Raw genomic sequence first — 19,975 nt, 5'->3', positions numbered from 1 at the left:
GAGGGAGGACAGTGAACCAGGAAGGGTCTCATGTGATAGCCCCACACCAGGCTCCTGGAAGACAGCAGGAAATAGAGACATGATGATAGCCATTGAGATGCAGACAGATATGGCAGGATATACAGAACCTTGTAAAGCTGGTTGCTTTGATCCTCTCTTTAAACTCTCTGGCTTGAGGCGAACCAGATGGCTCAGTGGTTAGAAACAACTGTCTGCTCTTTTATAGGACTCGGGTTCAATTCCCAGCACCCACATGGTGGCTTACAACTGTCCTCTGGGTCTGGAGCCTAGGCTCCCTGGGTGCTACGGCCTGGCCTCATGGGGCCTCTCTTTGCTATCTGTAAAGGGGTTGGGGGTGAGCATGAGGCAAGCCCTGAGAGAGCTCCAGGGATGCAGGTAGGAGCAAGGGTGGGAGCTGGGACCTGATTTCAGTCACGTCGGACTTGTCCAGCTTCTGCAGCTCTAGTTTGGCAGCCTCCAGGATGGGCATGACCTCAGCCAGAGCTGTCTCAGCCTCGGCCTTCTCGACAGCGATGATCTTGTTCTGCTCTTCGATCTCTATGGCCTTCTCCTCTGCCAGCTTCTTCTTCTCCTCCGCTGCAAGGAGGGGAGGGGCTGGTGAGATGCTGGGATGTAGCGAATGCAGCCTAGGTCTTGTGGGAACCTCAAAGCCAGGTATGGCTATGGACTGGTGGCTTGTAAGAGGGCTCTGGTCGATTCAGTGGCCATAGAGAGGATCCTATATGGCATTGTCTCACAGTGTCCTACCCACTTGATCCCATGTCTGCCCCACCTGCCTGGACACTCCTGGCCAAGGTCCTAGGATGGCCTTCTGACTTCAGATGACTGAAATGATCTGTCTGCCTCCCACTGTCTGCCCGATTCATCTATCTTTTAAAAACTTCTTCTAATATTTGGTTTATTGGTATTCACATGCCACAGAATCTGGACTCTCCTACCTTGTGGGTCCCAGGATCAGACTCAGGTCGTAAGGATTGGCAGCAAGCTCCTTCCCCCACCCCTTTCCCCCCCACCCCCACTTCTCTATCCACTCCTCCTTTTTATGCTCAGTCAGGTCTAGCCCTAGAGATGCCCCATCTAGGGAGTACTGGCCCCTCCATGTGACTTCTCCTCGCCATTCCCTCTGCTGGTGACATGGGTCACAACCTGACTTCACTTTGTCACTGCCTGGCACCCTGGCTGGCTACCTCTAAGTCATGGGCATCCCATAGCTAGAGCTCAGAGGTGACAGGGGTCACAAGGGGACAGACAGTGGCCCTGGGGTTAAAGCCACTGGAGCCTCAAAGTTGAGACCTTATTGGAAAAGATGTCCTTATCAAAGATGAGGTCACACTGGCTTGGGGAACAGATCTGTTCCAGTATCTGGTGACCTCATGAGAAGCCATGCCTCACACTGAATTCGTGTGTTGAATTATCCCAGTGCTCCCTATGAGTAAGCAAAGCCACTAAAAAAATAACAAAATGTTTAAAAAATTAAATATAGAGGCTCAGGGAGGGTGTCCTGACTAAGAGAGAGAGAGAGAGAGAGAGAGAGAGAGAGAGAGAGAGAGAGAGAGAGAGAGAGAGGTCTGGTATTCAAGGCTTGCTTGCTAATGGCTGCCCACACAGCTGGTCTCTCAGCAGCACCTTGGGCACAGACTGGCCCCAGGGCTTATCGCCCACCCCCAGCCCTTGCCTATGGCTGTGTTGGTGGCGATTTCCTCCAGCAGGGCCTCGCAGGCGGCTGACTTCTCGGCCAGGACGATCTTCTGCTCTGCCAGCTTCAGGTTCAGCTCGTCCAGCTGGATGGTCGCCTCCTTCAGCTTGTCCAGCCCTCCTTCCAGACGCTTGCACTGGGCTGGGGGCAGACAGCGCATAGTCAGTGGTCCCGGCTCCAGGGTGAGACCTTGCATGAGTGTCACTGGGACCCATCCAACGAGAGGAAAAGAACTCACTCCTACAGGACCACATAGTCCTGGTCTAGCCCCTAAGCTTCCTGCTTGTTTGTTTGTTTGTTTGTTTGTTTGTTTGTTTGTTTCCAGACAGGGTTTCTCTTAATAGCTGTGGCTGTCCTGGAACTCTCTCTGTGGCCTCAAACTCTGAGATTATCCTGCCTCTGCCTCCTGAGTGCTGGGATTTAAGGCCTGCGCCACCCCCACGCTGGTAACAGTGTATCTCTTATCCAGTAGCCATGGAGAGCCCTTTTCTAGCAGAGCACGCTGGGGACCAGGGGACATCCAGGGCAAAGAAAATAGCTCTGCAAGCATGCAAGGCCACAAGGAACTAAAATCATGCAGTGTCCCACCCACAGGGATGACGTGCCCCCAAACGCAAAAGCCAAATCTGCTCTATTTTGCCCCAACCATAAGGATGCCAGGCCTTGAGGTGTCCATGCCTGGCATGGTTTGTATATGCTCGACCCAGGGAGTGGCACTATTAAAAAGGTGTGGCCCTGTTAGAATAGGTGTGTCAGGGTGGGTGTGGGCTTTAAGAAGAAGCAGCCTTCATCTGCATCCTAGCAGTCTTCAGATGAAGATGTAGAACTTTCAGCTCCTCCTGCACCATGCCTGCCTGGATGCTGCCATGCTCCCACCTTGTTAATAGATTGAACTTCTGAACCTGTAAGCCAACCCCAATGAAATGGTGTCCTTTATAAGAGTTGCCTTGGTCATGGTGTCTGTTCACAGCAGTAAAACCCTAAAATGAGCCGATGCCATAACGATGCCCTGCCTCCTCATCCGATCTATCCTGCCCACTCCTCTGCCCGCTCACCTATGTTGTACTGGGTTTTCTCATCTAGTAGTTTTGAGTAGGTATTAATGAAGTCTAGGTAGTTCTTGGGCGTCACATAGTTGCTCCGCCTCAGCTTCTGCTGGAACTGCTTGCTGAACTCGCCCACCGACTGGTGGACCATGACCACGTGCTCCACAAGCTCCTCAAGTTTCTCATCGGGAATCATGGAGTTATCGCCTGCAGTGGAAGGCACAGAGAAAGTGGGGGGTTAGAAACAGGGAAAAGGAGGACTGGGGGGGCAGCTCAGTGGCAAGCACCAGCCTAGCATATGAGGCTCTGGCATCGGGTCCCCAGCATTGCAGAAAACAAACAAACAAAAAAAAAGAACAAGTCCCCAGAAAGTGAAATACTGACCCACAAACTCAAGAATTCCACCCTCAGAAGTGTGGCGGGAAGAACCAGACATAGAGCCTCCAAAAGGCCTGTGATCTCCAATGTTTACAGCAGCAGAGTGGTCAGGAGAAAAGACCAGAGTCTATCTGAGGTGAGCAGTAACAGTGTGGCATGCCCATACAGTGGAGTACTATTCAGCCACAAAAAAAGGATCAAATGTGGAGCTACATTCTAAGTGAGCCCCCAGAAACACTTTACAAAAAGAAGAAGCTAGGCACAAAGATACAATGTGCATGGGTCCCCTTACATGAGATACATAGACACAGGGAAGTTTCAGAGAGACAAGAAGCAGGTTAGAGGTATCCAGGGTCTGGGGGAGGGAAGAGTCAGTGTCTAGATGGGTACAGAGCTTCAGTTGAGGAGAATGGAAAGTTCTAGAAACAGATGGAGGTAATGATTACCTAACATTCTGAATGTAATCGGTGCTTCGAGTACTTTTAAGATGGACAGAAAGGGAAAGTTTACAGTAGACATATTTTCCTTAAGCAAAAAGTGATTTCACCAAAAACTTAATTTGAAAAAAGGAAGTGAGCGGCTATTATTTGTGGCAACTTCTGGAACCTGTGCTCTGTCCCTGGTGATTTCTCTAACACAGAAGCCAACCCTTCTGCCCTGGGCCAGGGAGTTCTCTGCCTTTCCCCAGCACTCAGGCACCATCAGGAGAAGCTGGACCTTCAGGACTGGGACCCACAATCAACCCTGACTGATCCCCTAGCCCAGCACAAAGTCATAGCAGACCCTCGGCAGCTGGATAGGTGGACTCAGCCACTCTGTGACAGAGCCCAGTGTCCAGCACACAGTGGTGGAAGGGAGACTACTAGAATGACTGGTGATCTTTCTCAGAGACAAATCTCTCTACTTGGGTCATACTGACAGCCTGGTTTGCAACAGGCTTGGGGGAGAACATGAGGGAAGGAGCTGTTCCAGGTTCTGCATCTTTCTGTGACTCAGACTACACACAGCATGCCTGAAAAACTCGGCCCACAGGCATCCAATTTTGCCACGTGGCCACCTCAGCTTAAGGGAATATGTTTAAAGAAAGAACTGTTAGTGAATTGTGGGCAGCTTTGTGCATAGAACTGAAACACCACAAGCTGGAAGGTAGCGACATGACTTGCACACCTTGGGAGCTAGCATGCACAGCCACATCAGGGCTGGCAGTCACAGCTCCACAGGGCAAGCATGGCCGGCCCACCACTTGTGTTTTCTAAATAAAGTTTTATTGAAACACAGCCAAATTCATCTACATCTGGTCCTGGAGAGCTCTCAAAGCACATTGTCAGAATTTTGCAGCTGTGACAGAAGCAAATATTGCCATGTGGACCTTCACAGAAGCAGTTAGCCAGACTCTGAGTCATAATGTCACAACAAATGTCCTCTTGGTTTCCTTCCCAGGAGAACAGCATTATAACTGAAATTACAGCTTTGGCTTTGGGTAGAAGGGTTGTTTGTTTATTGAGTTTGTTGGGTGCATATTGGTAAGGTTGAAACTATTTACAAAGCTACCCAGTGGCATTGGTCATAAACCTTTTCGAGTTAGATCTTGACAAAAAGAGAACCTGTGTTGGCATCTCCATGGTGGCGACCTTTGGGACATTTCCTCTACAAAGAGATAAACAGTAACAGCACTGTCTCTCCGGCAAGGATGTAGTATAGGAAGGGCTGAAGACAAAATGTTCATGAAGTGTGGGCCAATAAAACTTTAATCATCAAAACAATCGGGGGGGGGGCACATTTGGCAGCAGGCCAAATGTGAAAACTTCTGATGCCTTTGGATTAGAGTGAAATATAACCTCAAGCCCTATGCCTACAATACAAAGCTATTCCTTATCATAGGGTATCTATGGTGAACCAACCTACTGGGCCAAGATTTGGTCAGAACAGTGACAATCTTCTTTAGGAGACCGCTAAGCAATCCCTACAACAGTGGTGGCTTACCTAAAAACGACTTGGCCACTGCATGCAAGGCCTGAGGTGGCCAGGGCATGAACCAATCAATGCCGGTGTTGTTCACTAGGCCTTGGAGAGAAAGGAGAAAGATCACTTGGCAACCCACAACTAACTCCAGTGCATATGAGCACACAGTCTTCAGTGTCCTTCAGAGGGGTAGCTCAGCTGTTCACACTCAAGTATGACTAGGTCTCAGCATCGTGTCACTGTGATACTGGGAGAGAGAAGAGGGGTGCCCTCCCAACACTGCCTGCCGGGAAGACGCCAGCCATGTCTACGGAGACCTAAGAAGGGGCCAAGGAGGTGTGCAAGGCCAACTTTCAAGTTAGCATGACATCCTGTGTGACGCTGCTGGAGGGGAGCTTGGATGTGTCGGCTCCCCAGAGCGATGGTGAAGGATTTACAGGCTCGGCTCAAGAGGTACCTGGGAAATTCCTACACCGGGTCCTCAAGGTGTCTCCCACTGGTGACATGCCCAGGACGATGTGTAGGTTGTTAGCACTCTTATTCACAAAAAACTGCCACACAGACTCCTTGGCTGGACCCATCCCGAACTTCAAGGCCTCCTGCCCGATCTGACCAAGGATGTTGTCCTTTTCCTCTTCAGCGAAGAGCGCGGGGACCATTCCTGGAGGACAAGGAGGTGGGGGGAACTGGCTTTCAGGTCTCTGAGTTCTGACCTCCCTGAGTGTAAAAGGAGGTGATGGAGCAAGGCATGATGGGAAGAATAGCAGGTGCCAGTGAAGGAATAGGGCTGGGGTCCACACTGACACACAATCAGTCCCCCAAGATCAGAGTGGTCTCTGAGCTTTCAGGATGGATGGTGAGTGTCCCTTGCCTACCCTGAGGACTGTATGGAAGCATCAAAGCCCATGTACATATGCCTCTTTCAGCAGGATTCTTACCAGGAGGATTTTGTGGTCCACAAACATTGGACAATGTCTAATTAGACAGTCTGCATTATAACAACTTGAGGGGACTGAGCTAGTTAGCTTTAAACATCAGTTTGCTACTGTGTTAAATTATTTGGGAAGAGAGTCTCAATTGACCAATTATCTGTATAAGGCTAGTTAGTGTGTTAAGGGATGTACGGTGACTCAGCCTACCATGGGCGGCACCATTCCCTAGGCAGAGGGTCCTTAATTCTACATAGCAAGAGAAAGCTGGAAGAAGGCAGCACTGGGGGCATTATTGACTGTGGATATGATATGGCCAGTTGCTCAAGCTCCTCCTGCTGACTTTCCCTAAAAAAAATGAACTTTAACCTGGAATTGTAACTCAAACAAACCTTCTTCCCTTCCCTAAACCACTTTGTACACTGGGCATTTGTCAAAGCACCAGAAATGAAAGTAGAACAGAGATGGTGTAGCATCCAGTGGGACTAGCCAGTTACACAATATCAGATCCTCCAAGACCCAAGGGCAGGCCCACAGCAAAATACAACCCAGTCTTCAGTGCCAGTAAGGCTGTGGGCAAGGACTGTGTCAGGCTGGGGGCTGGGTTACTATGAGCATCCACGCTTTCAGATGGCGAGACACCTGAGTCAAGGGATTTCTGTACAGAGTTCAGGTTGTGGCCAAAGCTGCTCCTCCTCAAAAGGCCTTGCCTCTTCCCTCAACTCTGAGCAGACCCCATGTTGTGGCCAGAAAGCACACAGACTATGTCCAGGAAGTGAGAATGTAGCCTCATCTTTAAATGACACCTAAGGTCCTATATTTCAGTGCCCCTCTCTTTCTTGTTTGTGTTTTAGGTTTCTTTTTTTAAGTGGGTGTGTGAGGGGGGTATCTCGTGTAGCCCAGGCTAGCCTTGAACTTGTTATATAACTGGGGATGACCCTCCTATGTAAGGAGCAAAAAGTCCTGAGTGAATGTGTGTTGTTTGACATGGACATGCCCATGCCAAGGACCCCAGTGAGGCCTCAGCCCCATGGGAGTGGCAAAGCCTTCCTCTGGTCTGAATACTAGTGTTGACAGTGGGATGAACATGTCCACCATAGTCCCCCCCCAACCCCACCCCATGCTTACATCCTGGAGACTGTTGCTCTGCAGAGACTGTTCCTATGGAAATCAACTAAATCCACCTCCTTGATCCAGGTGTGCACCACAAACCCTGCCTCCTTGTTTATCTGTATCTAATAACCCTGCCTCCTTTTCAGCAGAACACACTCAGCTTTCTGGATGCTGCCGTTTCTCCATCAGAGAGCCCAGACCACCTGATTCCAGATTCTCTCTGTGTGTCCGTCCTTTCTCCATCCCCTTATAACCCCTAGTCAAGGTTCTGGGACCCAAGACATGCAAGAATCACTGCTCCTGCCTCTACATCTTGGGAGCTGGGAGTACACACACGTACTGCTATGCCCATCATATGTGTGTACATATGTACATTCTGCTGGTACTAGGGATTGAATCCAGGACCTCACACATGCTAATCAAGCACCCTGCCACTGAGATACATCCCCTGGCTCTCCTGAGTCCTGCCTGTGAGATCACCATACCCCTGCCTTGATGTCCCTGCTCCATCTGACTCCAGTACATAGGACTCTACATGGAAGATTTTTTTTTTTCCAGCAGCGCCCTGGCCACTCTTCCTAATAGGAGAACATGAATAATGCCCCCTTTGCAGTTGGGACAAGGCTAAGGACCCAGGCAGCCCAATGCTATCACAGGAATCGGTGAGGAACAGAAGTCAGTTGTGGAGGACAGAAGCAGAGAATAGGGTGGCATGAGCCAAGGAGCCCTGGGCTAGGGCAGCCTCTACAAGCTTTGGAAAGGATGGTTTTGCACATCTTGGACCTGTGCACACCTTGGTGTCGGCTCCAGAAGCCGTGGAGACCCTCAGGGATATTGGAATGAGCTCACTTTTGGGCAGTTTGCTGAAGTCCCCCACCCCAACCTCCCCCCCCACCCCCCGCAGTTAAGAGACAACACAGCATCTTCCAAGTGCTGCTTTGTGCGGCTCCTCCTCTCCCCTCCCTTCATTATCACAGTTCCAATTCCCACGTGTCTTTTTATGTGCTTTGTTGTTTGGGGTACCCACCCCTCCTCTGCACATCCCAGGCTCTGGGCTTCAAGGACAGCAGAGGTCATGGACATCACATTGCCTGCAAAAATCTGGGGTGTGCAGTGGCCACTGTGGGTGAACCCTGTGTGGGTGGCAGGGTCTCTCGAAGAGCTGAGACACGCACAGCTTCAGGTTCAGCGACATCCCTGTCCCAAGAATGAGAAAAGTGACCAACGACCAATGCATCCATAGCAGGAGGAAGGCTCAGTGATGACCCATCCTGAGAACCTCGGGGTCGTGTGTGAAAATAGAGACTGCAGTGGCAGGGACAGACATTCCTGTCCCACGTGTGCCCACCTGGGGCGGGCAGTACCTGAGGTCAGCATGTTGTTGATGAGTTCCAGGAAGCCCTCCTCGGCCACGTGCGCGTCTGTGAACAGGAAGATCATCATCTTGTTCTCCAGGCCCAGCTTCATGTACAGGTTCTTCAGATCATCCCGGAAGTTATTCTCCGAGTAGCCTCGGCTCAGCAGGATCTCAAACACCTGGGGAAACAGGTCAGGCCTGCTGAGGCAGGGGAAAAGCGCTGAGCTGAGCACGGTAGGAGAGGATGGGGGTTTGCAGGCTCCCCTTCTCCAAACACACTACATCACACGAGGGGCATGGGCAGGGAAGCTAGATGACAGGTGACCTGTGTGCGCTTGGCACACATGGGTCAGGGTGCGAGTGGGAAAGTTCCCATGCCCTTGTGTAGAGCACAGGTCTGGAGAAAGGAAGGCAAGAGAGGGACTTGGCATCTGGGGAGTCACGGGGAGGTTTGAAAACAGGACACCTGTTGGCAAAGGCGGGTGATGGTCACACAGATCTAGACAAAGTACGGAGTAAACACTTAAAAGGGCGAACCGCTATCTCAAATTACAGCTCCGTAAAGTAGTTCTATCTACACTGGGCAGTGGTGGTGCACGCCTTTAATCCCAGCACTTGGGAGGCAGAGGCAGGCGGATTTCTGAGTTCGAGGCCAGCCCGGTCTACAGAGTAAGTTCCAGGACGGCCAGGGCTACACAGAGAAACTCTGTCTCAACAAACAAACAAACAAACAAACAAGCAAGCAAAAAAAGGGGGGGCAGTTTTATCTCTTCTAAAGGACGTCTGTTGACTTTTGTGTGTGTACTTGTGTGTCTAAAAATATACCACATACATGCAGGTGCCTGTAGAGATCCCAGGAAAGCAACAAATCCCCTGGAGGTGGAGCTACAGGAGTTCATGAGCTGAGGTATGACAATCAGGGATGACCCCACCCCCACCCCCAAGGCTCCTCTGTGTCCCCACAGTTCTAAGTTCACAGGTGCAGCCTGAGTCTGACATTTGAGTTTGCAATGAGTTAGGTGCTTTGCAAGCTCAGGTGACAAGGACAAGAACAGGCAGGTCCCACTCCCCACTCTGTACACAGGGACCTCCTCACCTCACAGCCTGCGGTGAAGGCCGCCAGCCTAGCCAACGACTGCTTCCCGGAGCCACCCACACCCACCAGCAATGCGTGGCCTCGGTCCATCCGAATGATGCGGTGCACGCGGGTCAGGTGTTCCAGCGCGTCGTCAAACAGCACCAGGTTCATCTTGGTGTTGACTTCGTTGTACTCCTCGAGGATTTCCTGAGTGGAGAGCATTCCTGAGCCCGCAGCATTTTAAGAGGCAGACTCTCTCCTTCTCGCCGGGAAAGAGAGTGATAAGAGCTGTCTTTCCCAAGCACCCATGGCTAAGGAAGTAAGGCAATCCTTAAGATGTGTGGGGCCAGGAACTAAAGTGGGCCAGACATAGGCTGAGGGCAGGGCAGGAGAGATGGCTCAGCTGGGAGGTATTGCTCTTCTCAGGACCCAAGTGTAGTTCCAGCATGCACATCAGGTGGCTCACAAGTGCCTGTAAGTCCAGCCCCAGGGGCTCCAACAGCCTCTCTTGGCCCCTACGGGGACCTGCACTCACATGTATACACACACAAATACACACACACACACACACCACATACATAATTAAAAATAAAATGAATCTAGCCAAGTCTTTAATCCCAGCACTTGGGGGGTGGGGCTGAGGTAGGCAGAACCCTGAGTTAGAGACTAGCCTGGTCTACACAGAGAAACCCTGTCTCAATCAATTAATCAATCAAATCAAATCAAATAAATCGTGAGTCTATTGGGTGTCAGCCTGCTAGAGCGAGCCATAGCCCATTACAGACAAGAGAGCCACTGGAGTCCCCGAACACACTCCAAACTGGGTGTGCGTCTTGTCCTGGGAGGGCAAGACAGACCTCAAACAGTGCCTTGGCGGCCTCGTAGTCCTGGATGTCTTCATAAATGCGTGGCTCCCCCTCTTGCAGAGCCAACCGGAAGTCCCCGAACAGGATGGGATCCCTCATCACCATCTCGAAGTCATCGTTAAAATGCTCCGTCACCAAGTTCCCTATGTGATTTTGCACCTTGAAGCAAAAGCGGGATAAGGTCCACAGACAGGTCCATGGTTGCATACATTTGGCAGGAAAAGAGACTTTGCCGTTATCAATGGGAAAATCTGCCTAGACCCTCCCCAGTGGCGCTTATCCTGCCGCCATGAGCATCCTAAGCAATATGTTAGTTTACATTGGTTTCATTTTTTTCTTCTTTACACTTAATTATTTATATTTGTGCTGAGGGCTCATATGTAAAGGCCAGAATTTAACTTTTGGGAATCAGTTCTCTTTCCACCATGTAGGCCCCCGGGATGGAACTCAGCGCCTCAGGCTTGGCTGCAAGTGCCAGCTGTGCCATCTTGCTGGTCCTGCTGGCATGCGTTCTACTCAGCCCTTGCATGGGGTTTCCCGCCCGCCCGCCAGGGTGGCTGCGCATGCTCACCAGCTCCTTGTCTACTTCGTTGATGAGCCGGTCATGGAAAACCCGCAAGCACTCATTTCTCCACACCCTCACCATCTGGGACACTGTCTGAAACCTACATAGGAGAAGGACGATGTTGTGGGTCACCAGGTCCGCTGGGGAGGAAGGGGCCCAGGTGGGTCGGGGAGCACAAGAGCCATATTTCTAAAAGCCTCTCTGTCCTGTTCTAACCGGAAGCCAGCAAATTATATAAAGGGGCCACGAACTCCTCACTCACAGCTCATCCTACCGAAAAGAAGAAATGGAGCCTTCCTGTCAGATCTGTATGCGATCCAAAGGCCTCACTTACGTGCTAGGATGCATGAACTTAAAATCAGCCCTGTTGAGCAGTGGTGGTGCATCCCTTCAATCCCAGCACTCAGGAGGCAGAGGCAGGGGGATCTCTGAGTTCAAGGCCAGCCTGGTCTACAAAGCAAGTTTGGGGACAGCCAGGGCTACACAGAGGAACCCTGTGATGAGCCCTCTGCTGATCTTCAAGGTTCCTGGCACAAATCCACACAGTTGGGCTTGACAGAGACTGAAAGGGGCAGGGGAAGTGTGGGAGTCTGCTATTCACGAGGCTGTTTTTATAGAGAGTCCTCATTCATTCTGGGCTGTCTCTGGTAACTCCTGAAGACACCTTCCACTGAGCAGGAAATACTGTATCAAATAAGCCACAGGCTCCACACAGCCCAGCCTGAGCTGAGCAGGTGAGGCTACAGAGCCATCCCACCAGAGGGACCAAGACGCCCCAATTGCTGGGCTAAGGAGCATCGGCAGTTACCCTAAAGCAATGGTTCTCAACCCCTACCCGCCTCTCCCATCTTATTCTTTGAGGCAGGATCTTTCCATCAAACCGAGAACTCTCAGATAACAAGTAGTCCCGCTAGCCAGCTTGCTCTGGGGATTCACTGGAAAGACAGAAGGGCCCACATACCAACCCAGCATTTTATATGGCTTCTGAAGATCTGGGTTCTGAATTCACATCAGACCTGCACCATCTCCAGCTCTCTGTCCATCCCTTCTTGGTTTGGACTTTTCTGAGACAAGATCTCATGTACCCTAGGCAGGCCTTGAACTCCATATGCAGCCAAAAATGACACAAACCTGCCGATTCTCTCTAGCCCAGTGGTTCCCAAACCTGTGACCCTTTAATACAGTTCCTCATGTGGTGGTGACCCCCAGCCAAAAAACTATTTTCGCTGCTACTTCATTTCTGTAATTTTGCTACTGTTATGACTCATAATGTGAACACCTGTGTTTTCCAGTGGTCTTAGGAGACCCCTGTGAAAGGGTTGTTCTGCTCCAAAGGGGTCCCGCCTCACGGGTTGAGAATCGATGCCCTAAGCATTTATCTGTTTCTTAATTAATATAATCAAGGAGTCCATGTGACTCACTGCCATATTTTTTGAGCCGTCTGATTCGTTGGTAAGTCCTAACAAGGCCATCACGTCTTTAAGGGTATATTTTAGTCAAACAAACCAACCCCCGAACTCACCGATCTGGATTAGTAAGGACAAGGCCATTAAAAACCCTGGAGAGGTCTCGGAGGTTGAAGATGTAATGGAACTTGGAAGGGGTGGGAGGCAGATCTTGAACGATGTTTTTGTAAAGTGTTAATGTGCAAAATGTCAGCTTCCTGCTCACGCCGCCGATGCTCTCGTTAAAGGTCTTAAAGAAAAAAATGAAAAGACCCATCAGGAGAATGGATAGGCAACATATGGTACGTTTTTTATGATCAAATAGTATTTGATCAGGAAAGGTAATGAAACACTTATAGGCAGATGAGTCTTGAGAACTTGGTGCTAAGAGAGAAAAGCCAGACTCCAGCGCCCACTGATGTGGAATACCACAGGCAGATGGGGCCATGGAGATGGAGGCAGGTGAGTGGCTTCCAGGGGCTGGAAGAGACACAAGGCCTACCTGGGATACATGAGATCTTGTAATGGGTACAGGTTTCCTTTGGATTAAAAAAAAAAGTTCTATGTACACAGTGAGAAGTCAGCCAAGACTGAGTGGACCAAAAATGCCTCTGAACTGCATCTGCTAAAATGGTTAAAATAATGAATCTTCCATTCCACGAATTTGACATTTTTTATGTGTGTGCACAGCTCACCATCTGACCTGCTCTGACTGCATGGGTTTCAGTCCTCTGACATTGGGGTATGTGAGATATGACCATCATCTGTGGTTAAACACAGCATCAGGCAAGGCTTGAAATTCCTCCTGCTCCCCTCCTGGCTGAAGCCTTAAGTGCGCAGACCCTACTCTAGAGTAAATAAATCAGGCCATCACACCCCACCCACCCACACGTCGTCCTTGTTACCGAGGTGTGACCCTTCAGAATGGAGTAGTAGATCAAGTTCAGGGACTCCTCCGATGGGAAAGGGACATTGAAGACGCTGAACAGTGAGAGGAATCTGGGGTCCACCTCGTTGCGGCCCCCTCCTGCCTTCCCCATAGCAGCGATGAAGCCCAGATCACGGATACTCTTACAGTTGAGTTCTTTCCCACGGTCATATAAGTAGCCCTTTTCTAGCAACAGCTTCAGCAAAGCGATGGGCTGCTGGGTACCATACTCATCCACCTGGCAGGTTTTTAGAGGAAAGAGAAAAGTAGTATCTAAAAGCAGGGCTTGGCAAGGCTGTGGTGACCTTAAAAGCTCACCCCTCCTGTTTCCCCCGAGCATTCTGGAATTGTCCTCATGGGACTTATCAAGTTCTTTTCACTCCTGAGATTTAAAATCTGTCTCCCTCACCACACTGTTCATTCCACAAAGGCAACAACTGCTGAGCTTTACACATGGCACATCACCAGTTTCCTGGGAAGAGTTCAGCAAATGGAGTGGATGGATGGATGAATGGGTGGATGGATGGATGGAAGGATGTGTATATATGCATTTGCATGGATGGGTAGATGAGTGGATGGATAGATGGAAGAATGTGTGTTTATATATGTAAAAGGGTGGATGGATGGGTATATTGATGGATAGATGGGTGAGTATGTAATGGATGGATGGATAGATGGATAGATAGAGAGATGGAAGAATGTGTATATATGCATTTGGATGGATGGTCAGATGAGTGGATGAATAGGTGGAAGAATGTGTATGTATGTACATAGAAGGATGGATGGATAGTTGGATGAATAGGCAGATGGATGGGTAAAAGGATAGATGATGGATAGATAAATTGGTGAGTAGGAAGATGAACAGATGGATGGATAGATGGGTAAGTAGATGGACAGAAGAGTGGGTAGATATGGATGGGTGGGTAGGTGTTGGGTGGATGGATGGATGGGTAGATGGATTGATGGATAGAGGAATGAATGAGTAGGTAGATGGACAGATGGATAGATGGGTAGATGGATAGATTGATAGATGAATGGGTGAGTAGGAAGATGGATAGAAGAGTGGGCAGGGAGGGTGGATGGATGGATGGCAAGTAAAAATATGTGTAATTGGATGGACAAATAGATGGGTAGGTGGATGGGTGAGTAGGTGGGTAGATGGGTGGATGAATGGATGGATGGAGAGATGGATAAGTGGATGGATAGTGGATGAATTGTTGTCTACAGATCCCTTATTATATGGATGGAAAAATAAGCAGATAAATGGTGGGTAAATAAAACAGTAGGTACATAGATAACTAGATACATGGATGAACAATGGACAGATGGACAGACGTGTTACAGATGCACAGATCCTGTCGTGTGCAGAGTTCTTCCAGAAGACAAATTTTCAGAGGAGAAAGGTTCTGTGACACGATACAAATCTTAGTCCCAGGATGCTGAGAAAACTCTCGACCTGTCAGGCCCCAGACACAGTGTGGAACTCGGGGTGCCATGGGAGGTGCCTGCCGTTCTGCCTCGCACACGGGTGGGAACAGAGGTGTCTCCTGGCAAAGGAGACCATGTCACACAGTGAGGGGGCCTGTGTGAGAGGAACATTGAGATCTGCCACCTCAGCTGGCTTCCACACCATGTGGAGTTAAAGACACACGTGCAGACAGACCTAAAGAGGTAGCTCAGTGGTTAAGAACACCTGCTGCTCCTCCAGATAATCAGAGTTCTGTTCTCGGCTCCATTACAGGCAACTCACAACCACCTGTAATTCTAGCTCCCGAGGGATCTAACACCTTCCTCTTGTCTCTTTGGGTACATATGGCATCATCACACACATACACACACACACACACACACACACACACACACAGGCACATACCCAAAAATAAAATAATAAATAGATAAAGATTAAAATTAGTCTTAAAAAGTAAAAATCCTAAAAAGACACGAACTTCTGCACACATCCCTACCTCTCTGGCCGCTGTAAGGCCCGCTCACCTTTGGCATGTTCATGTCATCCATGAACACCAGCAGGCGCTTCCCCATGGGCGGCCCATACGTGTCCTTAGTCCGCTTCTCCACATTGGCTTCCAGATTTCTCTGGATGTCCAGGGATGTGGTCCGAGAGGAGAAGTTGACTATCAGAACAATCTGTCACAGAGCAGAGGGTGGTATAACAACTGGTTTCCAAACTACCGTTTCCAGAAGGGGTGCAGGTCTGTGTTCATCGTTTAAGTACTACAGCTGAGGCCTGTTACAGCTGCACACTCAGGAGGCAGAGGCAAGAGGATCTCTGTAAGTTCAAGGCCAGCCCAGTCTACACAATGAGACCCTGTCTCAACAACAAGCATATCCTGTGTCCTTATTTACTCAGGAGCCTTGGAGGCTCCTGGGGCCTCTGGGGGATGGTTGGATAGGGAATGGGAGGGCTCTCAAACGTGTATCGAGCCATTTGCAGAGAAACAGGCTCAGGGGTTCTAAAGAAGTGGCTTTTCTTTTCTGTTATGAAGGTGGGACTTTCTCTGGCAGGCTCTCTCTTTCTCACCATGTGATGTTTTCCACTATATTTGCCCTGTACCAAGAAGGCCCTCTCCTTCAGGTCAGACAGCATCACCATGCTCTTGGACTAGCTGAGCCCCAAGAGCTGGGTCAAGTAAACTTCTAGTCTTTGTAACTTACCAGGTCTCGAGTCTAAGACAAGCACAATCGGGCATTCCTAGGAGAGGTCCGCATAGTGACGATCTGAGGCCTCCAGCCACATGAAATGCCATCTTAGCAGATGCTTATCCAGCCCCAGCCAGGCCTTCAAATGAACACAGCCTTCACCGACACTTAACTACAATCTCAGGAGAGAACCTGAGTTACCCAGCTAAGCCACTTAACAATTCCTGACCCATGGAAAATGAGAGATAATAAAGGTCGGCGACCTTACTGGTATGGGGGTAACTTGTTACGCAGCAACTGGTAGCTAATACAGATGGACACTTACATTGGTCTCCTCGTTCAGGTTTTTGAGGAAGTTCTGGGTAGTGGCTGTCTTAGAAGTGCCGGATTCACCCACAAAAAGAACAGGGTGCTTGATTTTAACCATCTGCTCCAGGATCCAGGTGGTGCGGGTGGTATCCACTGTGTGAACTGGAAGACAGAAGAATCTGGGTGTCACAGGAATGCCAAGCACTTGGGCACTGGGCAGTGCACGCAGAGCCCCATGCATCCAAGAAGAGGTAGCTGGGACTGGAGAGGTGGTTCGGTGGGTAAGAGCCTTTCTCTGGAATCATGAGGACCTGCATTCAAATCCCCAGCACCTACATTAAAATCTGTGTGTGGCTGCATGTAGCTTTAACTCTAGTATCTGGGAGAGTGAAGACAGGCTGGTTCTGAGAGCTTGCTGGCCAGTCAGGAGGGCCAGGACAAGCCTCGGGCTCAGTGAGGGGCCCTGTCTCAAGGCAAGAAAGCGCAGAGCAGTATAGGAAGACACTTTGACAGGGTGTTCATGTTTCCACAACTGTGCTCAGGTTTACCACATACACACACACACACACACACACACACACACGCACACACGTAATTTTGCTTTGGGTTTTTCTTTTTTTCAAATTTTTAATGTGCATTAGTGGTTTTGCCTACATGTATGTCTGTGTGAAGGAAGGAGTCAGATTGCCTGGAACTAGACTTACAGATGGTTGTGAACTGCCGTGTGGTTGCTGGGAATTGAACCACTAAGTCATCTCTCCAACCTGGTCTGTTTTTGGTTTTTCGAGACAGGGTTTCCATGTGTAGTCCTGGCTGTCCTGGAACTCACTCTGTAAACCAGGCTAGCTTCGAACTCACAGAGATCTGCCTGCCTCTACCTCCCAAGTACCGGGATCGAAGACGTGCACCACTGTGCCCCCACCTGGTGTTTGTTTTGTTTTGTTTTTAAGCCAAGCTCTGGCGGCAACGGTGAATGTGAATCAATGCCTAGCCTCGGTTTCCTTGCTGTTCCATGGGTTTGTGGAGATGTGATTTCTACCTGATCAAATTAAGTATGAACTAATTCCTTGGCAAAGTGATGGTGGCAACTGGCCCAGCTTCAGCCACCCTGCTCCCGGAACTCCAACTGATTTGCACTCTGAATGAAAACCCAACTCACACCACCGCTGGCCCCTGCAGGACTGATTGCCTGGAAACCGCTGCTCAAGGCAGCGTCTCAGCACAGCCAGGTGCTGCCCACCCACTCTCCTGTAGAAAAGTTTCAATCCCAGAGGGGTTCTGAGAAAATGCAGGTGTCTTGCTACCTTAGCACGGTGTACCAGACCGCATACGCTTACTATGGAACCACAGAAAAACAGGACTCCTCAGGTTCACGCCCCTTGTGAACCGATGCTGTGGCTTCCCTCCTGCCCTCCCTGGACCCAGCCAGCTCTGTGGCTGTAACGCCCTAGGAAATGCGAAGGAAAGTGGAGAACAGGCCACCGTGACCATCAGCTTACCTAGAAAAGCCCAGGGCACAGCCACACAGAGGTGCTCAGAGGCAGGGGACGAAGAAGAATCCCAAGTGGCCCATGGTGCTGGCCTCTAGTTGCTCCCAACCAATTCCCTGGCTGGCACTGGGTTGCCAATGAGGCCACAGTCATCTTCTCACAGCCTTTCACACTCATTCACGCGGGGGAGCTAAGACCGAGAGCAGTGCTTACACACCCAGGATGTCGACAAATTTCTTCTCGTGGCTGTGCACGTATTCAGGAACGAGCTTGTTCCATGGAATCCAGTGGTTCCGCTTGGCATCGAAATGAAAGTCGTACAGGGAGGGAAGATGCCCTGCGGTGGGGGGACAAGGATCCACGTTGCTTTGGTCATAGACCTGGAGGATGAGATCGGTTCTGACACATCTAGAATGAGCTGTCTGCGCTTGCTAGGTACACCTTTCACAGGACAGACAGGAACTCAGGATCTGACGCATGGGTCAGAGTCTGAGAATTTTGAACAAGTGCTACCTGTTTGCCGTCAGCCACCAAGCCCTCCCTGGGGACACAACCATGGGGGTGCAAAGCCATGTCCCCACCCTTACAGATGCTGGCGGCCCAAACGAGGGAAGGTAGAGGCAAGTAAATAGACAACTGTGATGCAGATGCTGAACTCTGAGGCTGGAGAAGTGCAGGTATGACCTATGACCTATGAGAGGGCATCTGGCAAAGACTGGATGGGAAAGAGGTGGAGAACCGTATGTTAAGGACAGCTCCAGAGCCGGATCCCCGCCCACCTCTGCACCCCACTCTCCATATCACTTCCTCACAGGACCCCATTCACATGTGTGCCTTGTCTACCCATCTCTGGGACAGACCACTTCTCCATTCATGGCCTCCACATGTTTGTATCTAAGGGTGAGTGTCTTCACGCAAAATCTTAAAACCCAGGAGTGGTATAGCTGGCTCTTGAGGTAGGGCTATTCCTGGTTTCTGAGAAACCACCAAATTGATTTCCAAAGTGGTTGTACAAGTTGGCACTCCCACCAGCAATGGAGGGGTGTTTCCCCTTGCTCCACATCCTCGCCAGCAGGTGCTGCCAGATCAAAAACTCAAGTGAGGTACAGGATGGAATCTCAGAGTTGTTTTGATTTGCATTTCCCTGATGACTAAGGACTTTGAACAGAGACTGAGGGAATGGCCCAACTTGAGACCCATCCCACAAGCAAGCGCCAATCCCTGATACCACTAATGATACTACTCTGCTATGCTTGTAGGCAGGACCCTTGCGTGGCTGTCTTCTGAGAGGCTCCACCTAGCAGCTGACTCAGACAGATGCAGACATCCACAGCCAAACAGTGGATGGAGCTTGGGGAACTCTTATGGAAGAATAGGAGGAAGGATAATGGGCCCAGAAGGGGATAAGAACTCCACAGGAAGACTAACAGAGTCAACTAACCTGGACCCTTGGGACTCTCTTGAGTCTGAAACCACCAACCGAAGAACATATACAGGTTAGACCTACACCCCACCCCAGCATACATATGTAGCAGATGTGCAGTTTGGTCTTCATGTGGGCCCTAAACAACTGGAGTAGGGGCTGTCCCAAAAGCTCTTGCTGGTTCATGGGATATGCTCTTCCAGATGGGCTGCCTTGTCTGGCCTCAGTGGAAGAGGATGCACCTAGCCTCACAGACTTGATGAGCCAGGGTGTGTGTGTGGGGGGGATACCCAAGGAGGTCCCCACCGGATCAGAGAAGGGGTGGAGGGAAGGGAGAAGGGTTGTGGGGGAGACAGCGAGCAGATGTAAAGTGAATAAGTATAAAACCCCTTAAGCCCTTCATATGATGTCTTCCTGCTGGTCTATGAGACAGATGGGGAAGCCCCGAGATAAAACCAGGAACCCTGGAGTGTGTTAAACATGGAGAGCTCAGGCAGAACTGAAGCATAAGGGTCCAAAATGGCGCTAGAGGGGCAGCCTCCTCTAGCAGTGGTGTCTGGGGGTGGGGTTTGGCCTGCTGGAGTGGGCAACACACTTCAAGTCCTGAATGTAGCAGTAAGTGGTCATGTCACCCAGGCCACCAACCCACACCGGCAGGAACAAGGAAAAGGACCATTCATTTCTGCACCTGAGTGAGGCTCTCAATTCCTA

The 19,975-nt window shown here is 50.2% G+C and overlaps 1 protein-coding gene across 1 annotated transcript in view; it reads right to left on the bottom strand.

The window, feature by feature from the left end:
* The window catches only part of Dnah10 (dynein, axonemal, heavy chain 10), a 109,224-nt gene that overhangs the window by 19,890 nt on the left and 69,359 nt on the right, over positions 1-19,975 (bottom strand). Inside the window, exons 44-57 of the mRNA NM_019536.1 lie at positions 18,059-18,178; positions 16,368-16,513; positions 15,377-15,529; positions 13,362-13,622; positions 12,534-12,706; positions 11,018-11,111; positions 10,438-10,605; positions 9,599-9,787; positions 8,510-8,681; positions 5,561-5,764; positions 5,125-5,205; positions 2,773-2,970; positions 1,697-1,858; positions 423-597 (exon numbers count right to left, since the gene is read on the bottom strand). Coding sequence (NP_062409.1) covers positions 423-597; positions 1,697-1,858; positions 2,773-2,970; positions 5,125-5,205; positions 5,561-5,764; positions 8,510-8,681; positions 9,599-9,787; positions 10,438-10,605; positions 11,018-11,111; positions 12,534-12,706; positions 13,362-13,622; positions 15,377-15,529; positions 16,368-16,513; positions 18,059-18,178 — 2,296 coding nt within the window. The remainder of the gene's footprint in view (positions 1-422; positions 598-1,696; positions 1,859-2,772; positions 2,971-5,124; positions 5,206-5,560; positions 5,765-8,509; positions 8,682-9,598; positions 9,788-10,437; positions 10,606-11,017; positions 11,112-12,533; positions 12,707-13,361; positions 13,623-15,376; positions 15,530-16,367; positions 16,514-18,058; positions 18,179-19,975) is intronic.

Source organism: Mus musculus, chromosome 5, assembly GCF_000001635.26.
Source record: "Mus musculus strain C57BL/6J chromosome 5, GRCm38.p6 C57BL/6J".
Taxonomy (NCBI): domain Eukaryota; kingdom Metazoa; phylum Chordata; class Mammalia; order Rodentia; family Muridae; genus Mus; species Mus musculus.
This window is presented reverse-complemented; position numbering and strand designations above follow the sequence as displayed.